The sequence below is a fragment of the Homalodisca vitripennis genome, chromosome 5 (assembly GCF_021130785.1).
Source record: "Homalodisca vitripennis isolate AUS2020 chromosome 5, UT_GWSS_2.1, whole genome shotgun sequence".
Taxonomy (NCBI): domain Eukaryota; kingdom Metazoa; phylum Arthropoda; class Insecta; order Hemiptera; family Cicadellidae; genus Homalodisca; species Homalodisca vitripennis.
The window spans coordinates 6,376,913-6,396,279 of record NC_060211.1 but is presented as its reverse complement, the minus strand read 5'-3'; the positions used below and the strand labels follow the sequence as shown (position 1 = coordinate 6,396,279).

The window sequence follows — 19,367 nt, the reverse complement described above, 5'->3', positions numbered from 1 at the left end:
TAATGTGTTTACGTCATATGTTTATTAATAAAGTGTGTTAAAGCGCAATGCAACTAAAATCCAAATTTTAAGAGGTTTTAATCTATATCAAATATTTCTCAGTTATCCAACTATGTATTTTTCTTAACTTAAGATAAATTAACATTAATGCTTGTTATTATATTTATAATTTCTTAATAATGCCATAATACAATTTTCTAAGTCTATTATACGTATTATAAAACAAAATATATTTTTAAATGTACAATAAATGTATGGATTTCATTTGTTATTGAACTTTATATTAGTATGACAGAGCTATAGTGTCATCAACTGGGAATATCATTCAGAGAGCCTTGATTTTAGGCTAAACACGAGATTGGAACAGTTAGATAACCACAAACCAATAGAAGAATTATGTACACGTCATAACATTTAAGTTAAAAAGTAAAAAAAAATACAGATACAGTCTGGCTACCATAGTTTGGGTAGTATAAGTAATATATGTTGTCATTTTGCCTAAATTAATAGCGTGACGTATCTTCCCAATAATATTCTTTTTCATGACCGGGCAAGTGAAATTGTTATCAGTGAGGGGTCAATCTGTTGCCCCGTCCGGCACAATCCGCCGAGAGGTCACTCATGTAATCAGCTCTGGTGACCACATCATGCGTCCACTCTTCAACAGACCACCGTTCGTGGCACATCGTGGACCTGCTCTCCAGATTCTCCTCAATACCAATTTCAACATGTGAGTACGATCATTTATTTAGATTAGAGACCATTTTTAATTAAATCTTCTTTAGCTAATGAATTAAATTGACTCCATCATGAATCACTGAAAATATAAGGACAATCATCCAATTTTTTTAAGAAATGACACAAGTGTATACCATAAAATGGATATATCAGCAGGGTTTTGAAATAAAAGTGTATATTCTTTTGGAATAATATCAATCCAGGTGAAGAGTTTTGATTGGGACTGATTTTTCTAGGTATTTTCAAGTTCATACATGCACGCCTTGTCGTAACCTGCAAAATCTTGGCAATTTTGTTTGTCTTTACACAAAACGCTATTTACAGTTTGAACTCCATTTATTAAACTACTTTTTATTTTAGTTTATCATAAAAAAAATATAAACTTATTATAAGTTACTTTGTTTTAAAGGGTTATAAAAAAGTCATATTAAAGCATTAATCAAGATTAAACACCAAATGCTTCAATAGGATTTAGTACTCTTATGCTGCAGTTAATTGTTAATCGGATAGGTGACGGTGATACATTTTAATATTTGCTCAGAAATTAGAACATTATCATTAAGATGTGTACAAATGAAAGTTTCATAAAGTATAATTAAGTAATTTTTGATTGAATTCCATCCGATTTAGGCACATACACAATTTCAGAGGTCAAACATATTGTAATAATCATCAAACACGATTTTACATGTCTGAATGATATTAATATTGATATATGTTGAAAGTGTGATATAGAAAATAGTATATATCAATGTTTATTGCAAAATCATATTCCTATTAAAAGTAATTTGTATTATCGAATATAATTAAGTTTCTGTAGTTAATGAATGAATACGCTGGTCATGGTTATACGCTAGTTTACAGTTATTTTCAATTTTTTTTTCGTCATAGGATGTACCAATACCTGCAGCTACTTAACATATTTATAGTTATTTATACCTGAATATTAATCATGTCTAAAAGGTGAGTCTTTATTAGGAGGGATTCATAATAGTCTTAGGCTCATAATAATTAACTTGACCAAAACGTCTATAAACAAAAACTTACCATAAAATAACAGTTTAAATAAATAAACTATTATTTTTCAAATACTTAATCCACTATTCAACCATTTATTGCTTAATATTCCATTATTTTCACGTTAGTTCCTTCCGTTACAGTTTCCCAACAGTAACCATAAAATATACTTTCTTCAAACTTGGATAAATTTAATGAGTTATCATTTTCCACTGTAGCCAAATATTAACATATCCGAATGAGTTCCGTTCTCAAACAATTTCCCACGATAAAGTAACTAAAACTACAGAAAGAAGTTTGTGTTCCCAGTGAATTGAATTACAAGGGTCACAATTCATTACAGTGCGCCTCAACTAAATGTTAACAACGGACGTAATTACATGCACTAATTAAAACATTACTCTTTCATTAGAATGTAAATTGAATTCCCGCGCGCTCGACATTTGAGATACGTCTTGAGAATCCCGCTTCTTCCCCGTCTGTCCCTTGAGCCCGGGACGTTTTAGTTAACTTCTTTTGGGCTATTTGAATTTCTAATAAATGTTTAGTATCTAAATAGAAATTTAAAATTAAATCCTCTATAAACATGTTTTGATATACGAGTATAAATGAAGAAATTATTAATGACACAATAACTAATGTCACGTGTAGATAACTTTTATCATATTCACATAGTAATGCTATAGAAATTAATTGTTTTCTTTTAAAAATTTCAATAAATTATAATTGAAGTAATGGTGATATACTATGAATTATAAATTACAATTAATTATGGTATTAGGATTATACAATAATTAATTGGGAGGATTTCGAGATGGTATATCGGACAATAATGTTTTATCCAGTTTATTTTTTTAATTAATACCCATAGTAAAAAAAGTCAGATATATGGGCTTTAAAATGTTATATCACGTCTAAAAATTAGATAAAGGTACCAAAGTCGATATTTTCAGCCAAATCGTTTGTCTTCGTATAGTTAGGGGAACACTGACTCCACTTTATTCCGTGCTTGGTTTTTAGTGTATTGAACTGAAATAATTTAGCTGCAAATTGTTTTATATTTTCAACCTTTTTACCATACAATTTAACTACAGGGCTAAGTGTAAGAAAGGACCTAATGGTCCTAACTTGGCCTGTCACAATATATAGTTTAATCAATAAATCAATCAATTTCGACTTCCTATCAAACATAGAATGACTGCGGATAGGATTATATGTCAGGGAAAGTAGGTGTTTATATTTTATCCTTATGCAATTAAAATAATTCCTCTTCCTTTAGCCTATTAGAAATTCAAAATATGTGGTAGTTCACTAACTAGTAGTTTACTAATATTTGTTTTAATGTATGTATTATACGAAGTGACTATGTACATGAAATAGACAACGTATACTGTTTTGTTTATTCTAGGAAGAACTTAATTACAGAGCTATGCACTTTGTATTTATATATATAAAAATGGTAGCACATTCACCCGGCAAGTGAGAGATCCGGGTTCGACTCCCGGCGGAGCAAGTACTTTTTGCGATTCAATATTTATTGAAATTATATATATATATATATATATTTTAAGCTTTGTTTACTTATTTAAACGCATATGTGACAGATACGGCCAAATACAAAATGATTGAATCGGAAAAAGTAGGCGCTCTGTGGTGTAATGGTAGCACATTCACCTGGCAAGTAAGAGATCCGGGTTCGACTCCCGGCGGAGCAAGTACTTTTTGCGATTCAATATTTATTGAAATTATATATATATTTATATTACCTTTTTATAACTACTGTACGGTTTCAAATAGTGTCCCATACATTCTAGAACTGCATGAAGAATACAAACCATCTAGTACAACTATGTACCCGAAACATGTATTGCCTTATGTAAGAATGTCATATTATTAGCAGTTGTACTAACCAATCATTTTTTACAGGCCTGAATCCGCGAGCGAATATGTTTCTCTGGATGAGTCCAACCAGCAAAGCTGGTAAGTATAAATAATGAATATGTGTTAAAACTACTGCCACCTTGAATAATTATAGGCTGTTGTTGTTCATAATAACTCGAGACTGTATAAAATCATTAAAATATGTAGTTTAGTTTAGGTGTTATTGCTTTACACATAAGAGAACAGTTCTATAGAACTTAACTAAAGGCAAGTTGAGGGACAAAACCTAGTTTATAAAATGCCCACTGTAGTGAAATGACCTTCACAATAACAACAATGTTAAATCTTATGCACTCCTATCTCATTATGATGATTCATTTAGTTTATAATTCATATTGTATGTTCTTCACTTTTTTACTCGATTTTATGCCTAATACTATTTCCTGGAATACTTTTGTTGATAACGATGGGTTTTATGACAATATACAGTAATTAGCTATTGTTTATAGCCCCAATCTAGTTACTAATCTAATGGTTTGAGGATGATGTATGATACCAGTTTATTACTACACATTTCTATTTACGAATTATTTTACGAAATGCATATTACTTTGCTTTTCTTAATCTTGGTAGGTAATAAATTTTATTTTTATAGATATAAGTAGTGGGAAGATTGCAAAAACTTTGCACAATTTCCGTAGTTCAATAATACTTAAAAAAATAGAATACCGTTTTATTCGTCATTAAATTTAAATTAATCTAGTATACTTGCAACACTATTATAAAAAAAGTGTTTAAGATCGTTTATTTAAAAAAGGTACACTATTGTTAAGAAGACGGGAGTTAGTTATTTAATTTTCCGTTAAATATTCAGTGATTGGCTTCATACAGCTCTTAATTTCCATATCCTAATTTTGAGATGTGATTTCAAAAATTAAATTAAATTTTGATTTAAATAATAACTAAATAAACAAATAAATATATTTATTCACTTATTTATGTGATAAAATATTTATTCAATTTTAGATAACATATTTATTTATTTTGGTATTGTTTAATATGTGTACATGATGTTCTGACATGCGCTGTGTACGGTGAAACACTAGAGAAATAGAAAATTATAATACACTTCATAAGTTTAATAGTCTTTTCGCGAGATGGAAGGATAAAATGATTAGTTACATAATTTTATGAATTATAACATTTTAAATGATGAAATTTGAAATAGGGGTAAAAATATGCACGTAATATATGTGCATGTACATATACGTGCGTGTATATATATATTCATATATATACATAATATATTTATGCATTTTATATAAAATACTAAATTCAACTAGCGGTGTTGACATTTTATTCCTACGCTCTCATTCATAGTTTTTCTGAGTAAACACGTTCCTTTATGAATGTCAGTGAAATACTATTTGCAAACACTAGTTGTATATTATATTAAATATAATAAATATATCTAGCGGTGTTGACATTTTATTCCTACGCTCCCACTCATAGTTATTCCGAGTAAACACGTTCCTTTATGAATGTCAGTGAAATACTATTTGCAAACACTAGTTGTATTTTATATTACATATTATAAATATATCTAGCGGTGTTGACATTTTATTGCTACGTTCTCACTCATAGTTATTCCGAGTAAACACGTTCCTTTATGAATGTCAGTGAAATACTATTTGCAAACACCAGTTGTATTTTATATTACATATTATAAGTATATCTAGAGGTGTTGACATTTTATTCCTACGCTCTCACTCATAGTTATTCCGAGTAAACACGTTCCTTTATGAATGTCAGTGAAATACTATTTGCAAACACTAGGTGTATTTTATATTACATATTATAAATATATCTAGCGGTGTTGACATTTTATTCCTACGCTCCCACTCATAGTTATTCCGAGTAAACACGTTCCTTTATGAATGTCAGTGAAATACTATTTGCAAACACTAGTTGTATTTTATATTACATATTATAAATATATCTAGCGGTGTTGACATTTTATTCCTACGCTCTCACTCATAGTTATTCCGAGTAAACACGTTCCTTTATGAATGTCAGTGAAATACTATTTGCAAACACTAGTTGTATTTTATATTACATATTATAAATATATCTAGCGGTGTTGACATTTTATTCCTACGCTCTCACTCATAGTTATTCCGAGTAAACACGTTCCTTTATGAATGTCAGTGAAATACTATTTGCAAACACTAGTTGTATTTTATATTACATATTATAAATATATCTAGCGGTGTTGACATTTTATTCCTACGCTCTCACTCATAGTTATTCAGAGTAAACACGTTCCTTTATGAATGTCAGTGAAATACTATTTGCAAACACTAGTATTATTTAATTTTCATGGGGGAGGGTAGCTTTTAACCCCTTTATTGCGATACAAGCCATGGGCAGTCGGAATAGTGCTGAGTTGCGTCCACCACAGTTCATGCGATAGTCAATTAAATATCACTAGTGACAGAATATACTGTTACACTATCACGCATCTCTATCTGCAGATAAATTTGTTAGAATTTGAATTTTTTTAGTAATCTTAAGGTTTATAAAAATGTCATACTATTCATTTAATTCTTTTTTGTCAACATTTTATAGCTCATGAAAATTTTTAATATTCTAGTGTTTAAATGAGAAAATGAATGGATGAAAAAGGCCTACAGTGTATAACTAAATTTTATGTAACAAGGTTTGTGTAAATTTAGGTGGATTTAAGTACGATAGCCTAATGTTATTTAGCTGTATTTTTCATGTTACATGAGTTATAAAATTAAATTTATCGTATCACAGCATTCATGTGCAATACAGTTTTGGTGGTACAAATAATTAAAAAAATCGTAGAGGTACCAATTTACTCTACTTCCCTGCTATTAAAATCACTACTAATAATTATTTCTAAGATTCACATAGCTGTACTTAGTGCAAAAAATTTACAATTTTGATTTCCCATCTGGTATTAAAACAAAGTATGTTCATTTAAGAAAATCAACATCGTTTAGAAAAGTTTTGTCATAAATTTAAAGATGAGGAGGGAATTCCAACATTTTATCACTGTAAAAAATGTGAATGTTGCCCAAACTCATAATAAAGGTTTAAACATTTTTACTATTTATGTAAGTAATTCAGACAGACTACTCTTTGAATACCATGTTCCAAGATGGTGAAGATGGCTTAGACAGAGCATTAATAATTCTTTGGAATAGATTCCTTTTAAAATTGGGTTTGTATTAATTTGTAATAGAAAGCGTATACGGTAACTCCCTTTGATGTCAGCGTAATGGTATGTATTTTACAGTTGTAGTAAGTTTTATTTTTTATAATACCTTAAAAATCTAATTTTTTTATTAAATGAATAATAATAATAAATTTTTTGCACTAATATAAAGGACCACTGGGTGGATATTCCCAATGCTTAATTCTTCACCACAGACAGATCTCTGTCTCTATACTCTTTATTACACTAGAAGCATTTAGTCTGTATAAAACGGTTCTTCTTCCAAAAAGTTTCATTTTAAAAATACCTGAACCTGAATGTTCTGTGAGATACTAATTAACAACATAAAAAAAACTTTCTAAAAGTAATGTATTTGATTGTTACCATTGTAACCTTAGCTACTAAACGGCTTACAAAATATTCTTATTTAAATTTCATTCTTATAACGTCCATAAGGCGTTTGGTTTAACTTAATTCAGCCATGCAGGCGATTGATGTAACCAGTTTTGGCTGCTAAATTGCAATGTTTTAACTTAATTGCTATTGAATTATAATTTCAATTCAACATTTATTCCATAAAATGTGCAAGCAAACTATAATCAAGTACTACGAATAACAATGTTGCCTATAATTGTGGTGTAGAAAATGAGTAACAGGTTAACCACCTTCTTAAAACAGAATATAAACCTATAACACTCTGTTACTATTTGTTCTAAGAAACGGTTAAGCCAAATTTGATTAGCCTATATTATACATAGCCTCTAAATGTCTAGCACTTGTTTAACAATCTATTTTGGCTCGGCAGCCCCACTTACTTTGTTCTGTTTAATTCGCTGAACAAACGGTATATCTAAACTTTTAGTTCAATATTCAGTTAAATTCCTTTATAACTTACGCCCGTATATGTGGGTCCGAAGATGTTCTCATTGAGTACGGAAGGCCTCACAAAAATAAAAACATATTATTGGAGAGTTTGTTTAGTTTAATATGTATTTTCCAATAAGAAAAGAGCTTCAAGAATGTACAAAAACTATTTTATAAATCCATCAAACGAGTTTTTATCTTTGTAGTTTTATATCTATAAACAGATAAATATATAGAAATAAATATAAAGATATATATATATATATATATACATACATATATATATATATATATATATATATATATATATATACATATATATGTATATGTATATGTATATATATATGTATTTATATATATGTATATATATATATGTATATATATAGCTGCGTAAAAGGCTTGGCCATAGTTAATCTGCATCATGCACGCTCATGTTATGTACTCTTCTTCTGTGGACATAGGTAGATAAACGACACATTGCATATTGTAATTGCAGCTTCGATTCATTGACCAAATACTTTTTCGAACTGCCTTCTAGCCGTTTATTTATTCACATCATACCTTATTACATACAAAGCAGACAATAATAGTGACAGATAGATCACAGTTATCATCAACAGTTGTACCAAATAATATGGAACGTTCCACAGAAATTCATGTCGCCTACAATTTGTACACTAAGTTACAATTTGTCTTATCGCCATTCCGTTTCCCATTTGCTGCCCACAACTTTTATGATTTTGACGCGGGCACATTACATTCTTTATAATGAGAAAGTGATTTATCTCTTCCGTTTATGTCTTCAAAATTTTAATTCTTATCCATAGCGTCTTCAAATTATGTTCAACATTACGATTTTACAAGTACGAAAACTATTATATTCTAACTTAGTTACAATATAATTATAGTTTCTGATTATTATATTTTTCCTATAAAAAGATCATTACCTTGTAAAATGTTAAAATCATGCTATTAGTAACGTACTCCTGAGGCCTCTACTTTTTTTAACATCTTTATAAATACCTTGCTTAGCCATCTCAATAAAATTATATTAGTTATGAATTGATGTAATAAATTATAATAATTAGTTTATTATTTTAAAATACCCTATTATAACATCCTAATCAGAAACGTAAGAAAGAATCCATTAGTTATATATTATTAGTGCTATATTTAAAAACTATAACATAAAAACCACTTTTAAAGCCTATCATAAATTAGATACTGTTTTCGTTATTAGGAATCATTTTCACATAATTAACTTTATCAGGCACATAAATATTTCTGAAAATATCACTAATTTAAGTGATATACTATGATCTGACATACCGCTCGTAGTTACTTAAATTTATATGATGAGTAAGGAATGCCGTAAGCCATGAAATATCCGAGAGTTTTCTTGGTTACAAACAGTTACTGAATATTCAATAAACCGCATCCTTTCTACTGTCAACCGCATCCGGTTGACACAGTAATCGGAGCTTTGTTGAGATCTAACAAGTAATCTCAAACTAAAGTATAAATTTTATATGCAACCGTAATAATTAAAAGTAATATAAATTTATTGCTAAGCATGAAAATAATTGGTTATATTAAAGATCAAAGTTAATTATGAATGTTAATTAAGCTATTGATACATTAAGCCGAGGCAAATAATATTTTAAATACACAATTTGATCCATAGGTATTTCTAAGGAGGTTGTAATTTTAGTTCTATAACCATTCTAGTCTAAATTATGTTATATTCATATACAGCGGACTGTAAACTTTCCCCAATAAATAGATTTTTATCAAGAACTTGAATATTTTTTTATATTTAAATTTTTGCTCTAAAAACTTGTTTGACAATACAGCGAATACTGAGTGCTACTGAAGTTTTAATTTAAATGTTTCAAACAGATATACTAAGACGATTTTATTAAGCATTCTTAGAGTTTGGGAAGGTGTGGAACTGGTGCATTATTATTTTTTTTTAATGGAATATAAAGCGTGCTTTTGAAACACAACAAATCCCCGATGCTTTAATGCCTTATAATATATTTTGTACGAAAAAACACTTATTTAAGAAGTTTATCAAGAGTCTTCTACAAGTTTGCTAACCAGGAACTCATATAATGTTTAAATAATCGTTTAAACTAGAGCAAAAGTTATGTTTATATTCGTGGAGAAACAGTTTATAACACAAATGTATGATGAATTATTTAACTTCTTGCTATAGGGGGCTCATAAATTTGAAAGAAATTAACTGTATCCTAGCTATTATAGGGCATTACAGAAAAAAACTAAACAGAATTTTTTTATATAAGTTTTATAATTCATGTGGTTACAATATGGACAATTACAATATGGACAATTACAAACCTCTTACAAGCCTTGAAGCAACTATACACGTTATTGCGTTTTGAAACATAGTTTTATATTAATTTGAAGTAACCTTTGTAATATAAGATTCAATAAACCCAAATTCCAGCCAAGCGTTTCAGTATGGTAGCTGTAAATATTAATTTATAAAACTTACTTCTCAGTTATTTCAATATTTTACCTGTATTACTTTTTTAAGTTTCCAAATTTATAAATTATTAACTGGGCTAAAACTTCTTTAGAGGTAAACCTTCGAAAAAGTTAAGGATTTTTAGTATTGAACGTAATATTTCTAAATGTGAAAACAGCTTAAATCTGCATTTCTTCTGACGATGACGAAGGAATACGTTTGAACTATTATTGCTAAAGTAAATTGTTTCATGCTGAAGGATTAATATCATTGATTCGCATGGCCATTTAGTAATCCAAAATGATCTAATATAATTTAGCAAAGTCTACTTTAAATTTTTACTTTTCGGATGCGAATACGCTTGTGTAACTCTGCACCTAGATTGCGAGAGGTTTCCAATACAGCAGGCCGAGCAAAATAATAGCCTCACTATAACTTCTGTTAAAATTCCAACCCGTCAGCGTCTGATTTTAACGGACGGGCCCAATTCATGAACTGAACATAAATTGGTGTCATTTAGATATCTCCAACTACTGCTTTATTTTCCTCTCTTTTTATATAATTCCTTGTATAAATTAAGTATACGTACAGAATGTTGTACCGCTAATTTACTCACTATGCAGAAGTTCGTCCTACTACATTCATGTATGAAACATTGGTAAAGTTTGATTTGCAAACGGTGCAAGTTTTATTAATAAATGGAAATGTGTTAAACCTAATATAAATAGGAATTTATAGGCTGAGCGTTAGCAAAGGCTAACTCTCAAGCTTAATAATGTTATTTATGTCCGTAGGTCTGTCCGAATGATAAATCGAGAACAAAGCGACCTACGAGTATATACATGACATTTAACTTTGAGCTTTATTTATATACGAAAAACATAAATATCGATTGTGGTTGAATATTTCTCCATACGATTTGGCTGAGCGTTCGTGTACATGTTTGCAGCATAAGAAATCTCTAAGCAAACTGTGTAAAATCAATATAAAATAAACTACAAGTTGTGCATAGCCATTTTGCATCAACGTAGTCTGTTAACCTTTATCTTAGTTTCTAGATCGAACATGTATTTTTATTATAACAGTTCCAATGTTTTTTTTCCTTATGTACAAAAACATTATATGCTTTAATGGTGTGCTTATTACATAATTATAAAGCTTTTTATATGATTTTATAATCCAATCTCTTTTGAACAAACTGTTGGTATCCCGGCTTTTTCACCAAGTATTACATCATTAACTCATAAAAGGTCAAAACTTGTTATATTCTAAAGTAAAATAAAACGTGTGAAATAAAGTATATGTTAATATTTGTACTTTATGGACTATACGTTCAAGGTAGCATTTGATTCACTTATTTTCCTTTAAATATAAATAGTATAGTTAGTATTGCAAAACAGACTAGCCATTAGGAATGCCATTTAGGTTATCTCAGAGAGCTTTTTCCAATGATAACAGTTTTATGACCTTATGTATTCACTAATTATTTACGCGAATATACGCCTGTCTATTTAAAAGAAAACCGTTAATTAGATCAGTTTAACGAGGCTCACAGATTTTGATTGTAACGTATACTTAATTTTCCAAACCGTTATAAATAAATCTATCCGTTATAAAATAATAAGAATACCAACCTGCGCTGGACATTTAAAAACATTTATTCAGTTAAAACTCGTCTGCGAACATTGGCAAAAGAGGAGACCTTAGTAGTTAGGCCCAGTTCATTAGAGAAAACACAACAGAGAGTATTATTGTACTCCTCCCCCACAACGACACACAAAGACGTACACTTAAGTGTGCTTCAGATATTACGTTTGTTTTACGCTCACTCCCTCTCCCTCACTCTGCTCTTTGATGTCTCCTAGTGTTTGTGTTTAATATGCCGAGTAACCGACGAGGAAATTACCTTATGAGAGTGATATTTTCAGCACTTCCCTCAGGTAAAAAGTGCAATAGGTCTTTGGAAGAGGATTACCCGCCCGTTATGTTGTCTTTTTATTTAGGCTTTAGATCAAATTCGTCTTTTCGCTTGCCATAATTCTGCAACCTGTTACCATAACGGAGTATTAAATTTGTAACCAGAACTTTGTCTATGAGGAGTTTATTTATAAATAAAAATAATATTTTGACTTCTATAAAAGTAATATATGTGATATTTTTTTAAATAAGATGTTATCCAGACGTAATATATTTATAAAGATGTAATATAAATTAATTTTTTTACAGTTTCGCTAACATTATGGGACACCCAAGGGAACGCAAGATGTTCATTGTCATCGTAATTCTATCGGTGGCTGTTGCAGTATTGATGTCCACTACTGTATACTATGGTATGTCAATAAGTTGTTACATTTCTGCATTCATTTAATACAGAACCGAAAAATATGAATTGTATATTTTGTGTATTGTATATGTATAAAACAGTGTATATTTTGTGTATTGTATATGTATAAACAGTGTATATTTTGTAAATGGTATAAGAATCAATAATTTATTACCAAAATTTTTAACCAGCTTTGTTACTGGTATTATTATTAGTATTGGTAATAGTATTGCAACAAATTTTTGGTCATCATCTTTACTCCCTGGAATTATTGTACTGTAATGATGGCCAGATATTAGGGGTTACATAATAGCTAAACTCAAGTATATTCATTTATTGTGCAAATAAATACATTATAGGCTGTCTAAGATAGAGTCTTTTTTGTCTGCATGTCAGCTTAATATCTTAAATGTAGATCTTTTTCCCGTTACGAATATCACTCTTATGACTGCCAAAGACTAAGAAACATGTGAGTCATAATGTATAAAACATTATTTAAATTTTAATGGAAGCACGTAGTCCTTTTACGCAGGAACGTGGTGAATGGCAGACCACATACCTATATACGATACTTTGAAATTGATGATGGTGCGTGAGACTCTATGGTCATCTGCAGAAGGTCAACGAAACTAAACTATTTACATTGCCTTATCGGTAACAATGTAATTTAAACAATAAAACCGTTGGAAAATAAACATGGTACAATCATTTAAAACTTTTACGTGTGACCACCGTAACGCATGTAATGAGGTTTCTTTATTGGATTAGTTAGTATAAATTTCGTTACGTGTATGGGGCCCTTGAATATTCCATTGTACAGTTCCTATAAATATATTCATACCAGGCAGAGGCACTCGATGGGATTTGGCCGAACAACAGTTAGGCTCATAGCTTAGAGTAATTATCAGCAGAATAGACTGAGTTATAACTTGCACTTTGCACATTTGGTTCAGTTATCACTAACGATGCATGCACAATCCATATTCTATCCATTTGGCTGAACGACAGTTAGGCTCACAGCTTAGAGTAATTATCAGCAGAATAGACTGAGTTATAACTTGCACTTTGCACATTTGGTTCAGTTATCACTAACGATGCATGCACAATCCATATTCTATTCTATCCATTTGGCTGAACGACAGTTAGGCTCACAGCTTAGAGTAATTATCAGCAGAATAGACTGAGTTATAACTTGCACTTTGCACATTTGGTTCAGTTATCACTAACGATGCATGCACAATCCATATTCTATCCATTTGGCTGAACGACAGTTAGGCTCACAGCTTAGAGTAATTATCAGCAGAATAGACTGAGTTATAACTTGCACTTTGCACATTTGGTTCAGTTATCACTAACGATGCATGCACAATCCATATTCTATCCATTTGGCTGAACGACAGTTAGGCTCACAGCTTAGAGTAATTATCAGCAGAATAGACTGAGTTATAACTTGCACTTTGCACATTTGGTTCAGTTATCACTAACGATGCATGCACAATCCATATTCTATCCATTTGGCTGAACGACAGTTAGGCTCACAGCTTAGAGTAATTATCAGCAGAATAGACTGAGTTATAACTTGCACTTTGCACATTTGGTTCAGTTATCACTAACGATGCATGCACAATCCATATTCTATCCATTTGGCTGAACGACAGTTAGGCTCACAGCTTAGAGTAATTATCAGCAGAATAGACTGAGTTATAACTTGCACTTTGCACATTTGGTTCAGTTATCACTAACGATGCATGCACAATCCATATTCTATCCATTTGGCTGAACAACAGTTAGGCTCACAGCTTAGAGTAATTATCAGCAGAATAGACTGAGTTATAACTTGCACTTTGCACATTTGGTTCAGTTATCACTAACGATGCATGCACAATCCATATTCTATCCATTTGGCTGAACGACAGTTAGGCTCACAGCTTAGAGTAATTATCAGCAGAATAGACTGAGTTATAACTTGCACTTTGCGCATTTGGTTTAGATATCACTAACGATGCTTGCATAATCCATATTCTGTCCATCTGGCTGTAAATCTGTTTTTCTGCTGTATATCTCTAGAATTTATGCAATTTATGGATATATTGCATTTAACTTAATTTTTATATAGACCAGTATATGTTCAATTGTAGTTCATATCCATGCAAGGGATTTGGCAAAATATCATTGTAAGCCTGTCACTAAATATAATTGGCAAAACTTCCATTCTGTCTGCCTTGGAGCTTGTTTGGAAAAATAGGTTATTCGCCTTATGATTTTTCTATTTGTAGAACATCTCTATAGTAACGTACTATATAGACTTCGAATTATGCATTCAATACGACGGTGTGGTCTAGTATTTTCCTAACATGCAATATTGAGAGCCTGTACGTGGTTCTCAATAGTAGAATAAATAAATAATAAAGAAATATTACAACAGTTCGTACAATCAATACAGACTGATGAAATTTACATAGGATACATTTACATAGACATTCCGCATAGCGGGTGTTTCTAATTTTATATTTTTGTTACAATTATAAACTACAAATGAAATCAGGTCATTGAAAAATGCTTAAAACTCCTTGTACGTATCCTTGTCTATTATGAGAAAATAAGGTATACTTATTCTAATCGCACAATTACTTTAACATTAAGTTTTGTTTGTTTTATGTTTTAAAAGTACTTGATAAAGTTAACTCAATATAATAGCTTTGACTATTATACCTTTAATCTCCTTGCATAATAGGATCTCTATGCATACAAACTTACCTGGTTTATCGTTTATTAGCAGTGGTGATTTTGCCATAAAGAATTAAAATTGTAACCCACGGTTACCGGGGTATAAAATTGTAACAACCAGGGGTATTCTTCTTCTATGATTATAAAGATGGGTTTGAAATTAAAATGTATTCATTAAACTAAGCATACATATTGTGTTACAGCAAAACATGGCTGTTCGGTAGATCCTGTGCACCCGACAACTGTGATTCCACCAACATCAACTCACGTGTATCCAACCACCACTTCACCAACCACAAAATCACCGACCACCAAATCACCGACCACCACTTCACCAACCACTACCACTCCACAGCACACCACCCAACCACCAACAAGCTCTACTGAACTACCAACCAGATCCACCCATCCACCAACCAGACCCACCCATCCACCAACCAGACCAACCCATTCACCAACCAGATCTACGCATTTGCCGACCAGTTCCACCGAAACATCTCCAACTACAGCTCCAACCACAAATATACCTACATCCTCATATTATCCAGTAAGGACAACTGAGAAAGAGACTTCAGTCTATTCGTTCGCTCAGGACACAGGCTACTGGTATCCTACAGTATCTACTGTTAAAGTACCAAAGACCTTAAAACACAAAAAGAAGCCATATGTCGATGATGTTTATTTTTGAGTTAAATTCATCACTACTCAAAATATAAAATGCTGTTGATATAGATCAGTAAGATCAATATATTATAGGTTATTTATTGTGAACATTTCGTGATTTTACCAAAGTTTTAGTCAGTATTTTACCTTTACTTAAATAGTGTATATTTTAAATATTATCCATTAGTTATTAAAGTGGTCTTGTGATATAAACATATAATTTTAATGTTATTATAGGTAATTTATAAGATTACTAATAGATAGAATATGTATTGTTATTCCCACATTTTACATTGGTAAAAAGATCTGGAGCATTTAATAATGAATTGTAAAAATATATCTTGGCTCCGTTTTCGGATCAATAGTATAGTAAACACTATATATGTTTAATGTTACATGTGCCTTTTTAAGTTTATTTTTGTTAAATACACGTTATAAACACAATTTCTCTGTTTTGTATTTAATTTAGAAATGAGAATTCCCTGAAACTCTAGAAGAATATGTTATATCATATTTCTAGGATACAATAGTTATTTTGTATAAAGTAAACCAGTGTTCCAAAAATACTTTAAGTGTGATATTCAGTTCAATAATATTGGGTAAAACTAGTGTCCTTATTATGAAAAAGTCATGGCATTTTAGAAAAGACTGTTGGAGGGGAGCTAATAAAACTTTTACGGGGTATAAAAGTATTTTAGACATTTTTTACCAGATCGAAGGAAGCTATAAATGTGATAAGATATATAACATATTTGAGTTTCAAGTACATAAATTACTTACTGATATGCGTGTCAGAATATATTTATCTCTCTATCGAATCTTAGCTTGCTGCTGAATTCCCGGAATGTCAATATTTTCAACACAAGGGAGCCCTAAAATATACTGAAAATCCAAAAATATATTACATCAAGGGTTCATATTTTCATAAGTCGTTTGACCCATAATCCAGCCCGATTCACTAAACTAGAAATAGTCGTGCCGCATTTTCAGTAATTCTTATTGTACTGCTCAAATAATAAGAAAACGTTTTGTATCTGAAATTCAACGAATAAAATTATCAAGGAATACTTCTGGTTAACTTCTGGTGGAATCAGTTTAATTAGAAACTCTAGGCGAATTTGGAAGGTACACTTTCAGTAGAATAAAAGTTTATTACATTATGTATAACGTGTTGAATATATTTACGGATTATTTGATGACATGTATGTATTTTTATAGAATTAAATATTTTGTAATTAGTCATTGCCTTCCAAAAAATTAATTATCCGATTAATAATTTGTAAAGTAAACGGTCTTAACAGCTTCCTGATTTTTGTACTATTGCTGTACACAAATGGCTTTGGAGGAATCTTTTTTAAAGTTTTTTTTTTTTTTTTTTTAAGGAGAAACCGATCCCCATTTTAACCTTATTCTGCCCTTCCTCATGGTCCACTGGCCTGTGCGAGGATCTTATCAAGCAGAATAAGGGGGAGAGTCGATACAGTACAAGGTCGATGGTACTGATAAAAAGTGCAAAGGTCACAGACAGGATTTGAACCTGCATTATAATTTTTTGACATTTTCAAGATCGTAACAAGATTGTAACTGGTTGTAACAGCATTTCAGCCCGTATCGATTGAAAAACAATGGGCTAACCTATTAAGGGTAATTTGAGGGTACTTAGACATGCAAGGGACAGTAATTATGTCCAGTGAAGGGTGACTAAAGGGACATTAGTCAGGGACAGGCAGGGTAGAGGGCTGTCGACCCTTGAGTGCTCAGGACGAACAAACACACAAGTACACACACACGCATACACAACCGCAGACACAAACACATAGCAATCGATGTAGATTGCTAAGTTAATAGAAAACCTGATTTATTTGACATAACCGTTAACCATTTCAGGCAACTTTAACTTGCATGTGTTATTGTCTTTAACATATTTTACTTAACATTGTATTATATAAGAATTTTTTTAATTTAGGTTGTGTTACATTTATTACTCTACATAATGTAAACCCCACTTTATGTAATTAAAGAATTTTAAGTTTGTCATAACCGTAAATATCACGTAATACGATTTTTTTTTAAATAACTTATTTAATGTGTTATTAATAAATAAATAACTCATTACATTGTAACAATAACTGGGTGAAAATTATGTAAGTATACAATTTGAACTACTCGAAATATTAATTTATCAAGAATCAATTATGAATGTAAATTAAAAGATTTTTGGTATTAGCAATATTTCATGTTTTATAACTGTAGCATGTGTTTTATTCTTGAAAATGCTAACTATAGATAAACAAGTATAATATACTGTTATATAAGTTATTCAAAAAACCCCCAAATGCAAAGTTTTCATACCTATAGAAGTTAAACAACCTCATTTATTTTTTAAATTGGCTACAAAAACATAACGAATCTAGATTTCGTTCGTTTTAAGATCTTTCTCAACAGATTCTACGGGGCACAAATACAAATATTAAAAATCTGTATTAATTTAGCTGCAAATAAATATTAATGCATACAAATTTGTTTACAGATTTTTCTATATTAAAAAACATGGAAAATTTCAAAATTTAATATTGCTGTATAAAATAAAATAACTGAAACAAAAATAATAACACAATTTGAACTATTTTCATGTAAGCAAAAACGATACCATAGTAAAAATATATTTTGTAATAATATTAATATGGTGTGCATTACGAGTTACGTAATAGATTTCGTATTTAATAATCTCTGCCGTAACAAAAGTTTTACAACCATAATTCAATACGTATGTATGTAAAAGGCTCTAAAAAGTTCTCTACACAAATTTTTGGATTTTGTACAGTTGAGCAAGAGGAGCTAAAAGAAAATTGTAACCAAACCATTGGTTATGTCGTTCTCCTTCTAACAACTCTCTCAATATACCTTCTTCCTGTTAGTATGGATTTATAATTTTAATTTTTTATTTTGGAAACCAGTAAAAAACTCAAATTTGACTTAGTTATTTTTATTCTAGTTTCTAATCAAGAACAAAATGTGTTTACAAGAATGTTCTTAATATTTATATATTATACGAAAAACTATTCTGTAGAATATTCCTGTTAGTTAAAGATTTATGCTGGTTTTGTGCATCCTTACAATTGTTCGACAAATTTGTGTAATTAAATTTACAGTAGTGAATAAAATAAAGCGGCCAAGTACATAAACCGTATTTGGAAGCTATATTTACATGTCCTTTGTATAAACTAAAAATATTGTTATTAGTTATCTAGTTGTTATGAAATCTTACCTTTCAGGCTAATAATTTATATATATATATATATATATATATATATATATATATATATACACACACATATACACATATTAAAGTACATTTAGATTTGTTATTTACTTGGTGATTTACTTTTCTAAGGGTTTGTTGTGTATGGGAATTAGAA

The 19,367-nt window shown here is 30.3% G+C and overlaps 1 protein-coding gene across 1 annotated transcript; it reads left to right on the top strand.

Annotated features, from left to right (window-relative positions):
• The first annotated feature begins 527 nt into the window (after window positions 1-527).
• Window positions 528-16,392, top strand: LOC124361742 (hepatitis A virus cellular receptor 1-like). Its single transcript, XM_046815699.1, has 4 exons — window positions 528-730; window positions 3,682-3,735; window positions 12,462-12,565; window positions 15,489-16,392. Exons 1-4 carry the CDS (start codon window positions 543-545, stop codon window positions 15,971-15,973), a joined length of 831 nt encoding a protein of 276 aa, XP_046671655.1. The 5' UTR covers window positions 528-542; the 3' UTR covers window positions 15,974-16,392.
• Window positions 16,393-19,367: the final 2,975 nt, after the last annotated feature.

Bases quoted from the DNA above. Each gene is read 5' to 3' on its own strand.
- LOC124361742 (XM_046815699.1), top strand. From the start codon at position 543: ATGACCGGGCAAGTGAAATTGTTATCAGTGAGGGGTCAATCTGTTGCC. The intron at 731-3,681 runs GTGAGTACGATC...CATTTTTTACAG, and splicing joins CTCAATACCAATTTCAACAT to GCCTGAATCCGCGAGCGAAT. The intron at 3,736-12,461 runs GTAAGTATAAAT...ATTTTTTTACAG, and splicing joins GAGTCCAACCAGCAAAGCTG to TTTCGCTAACATTATGGGAC.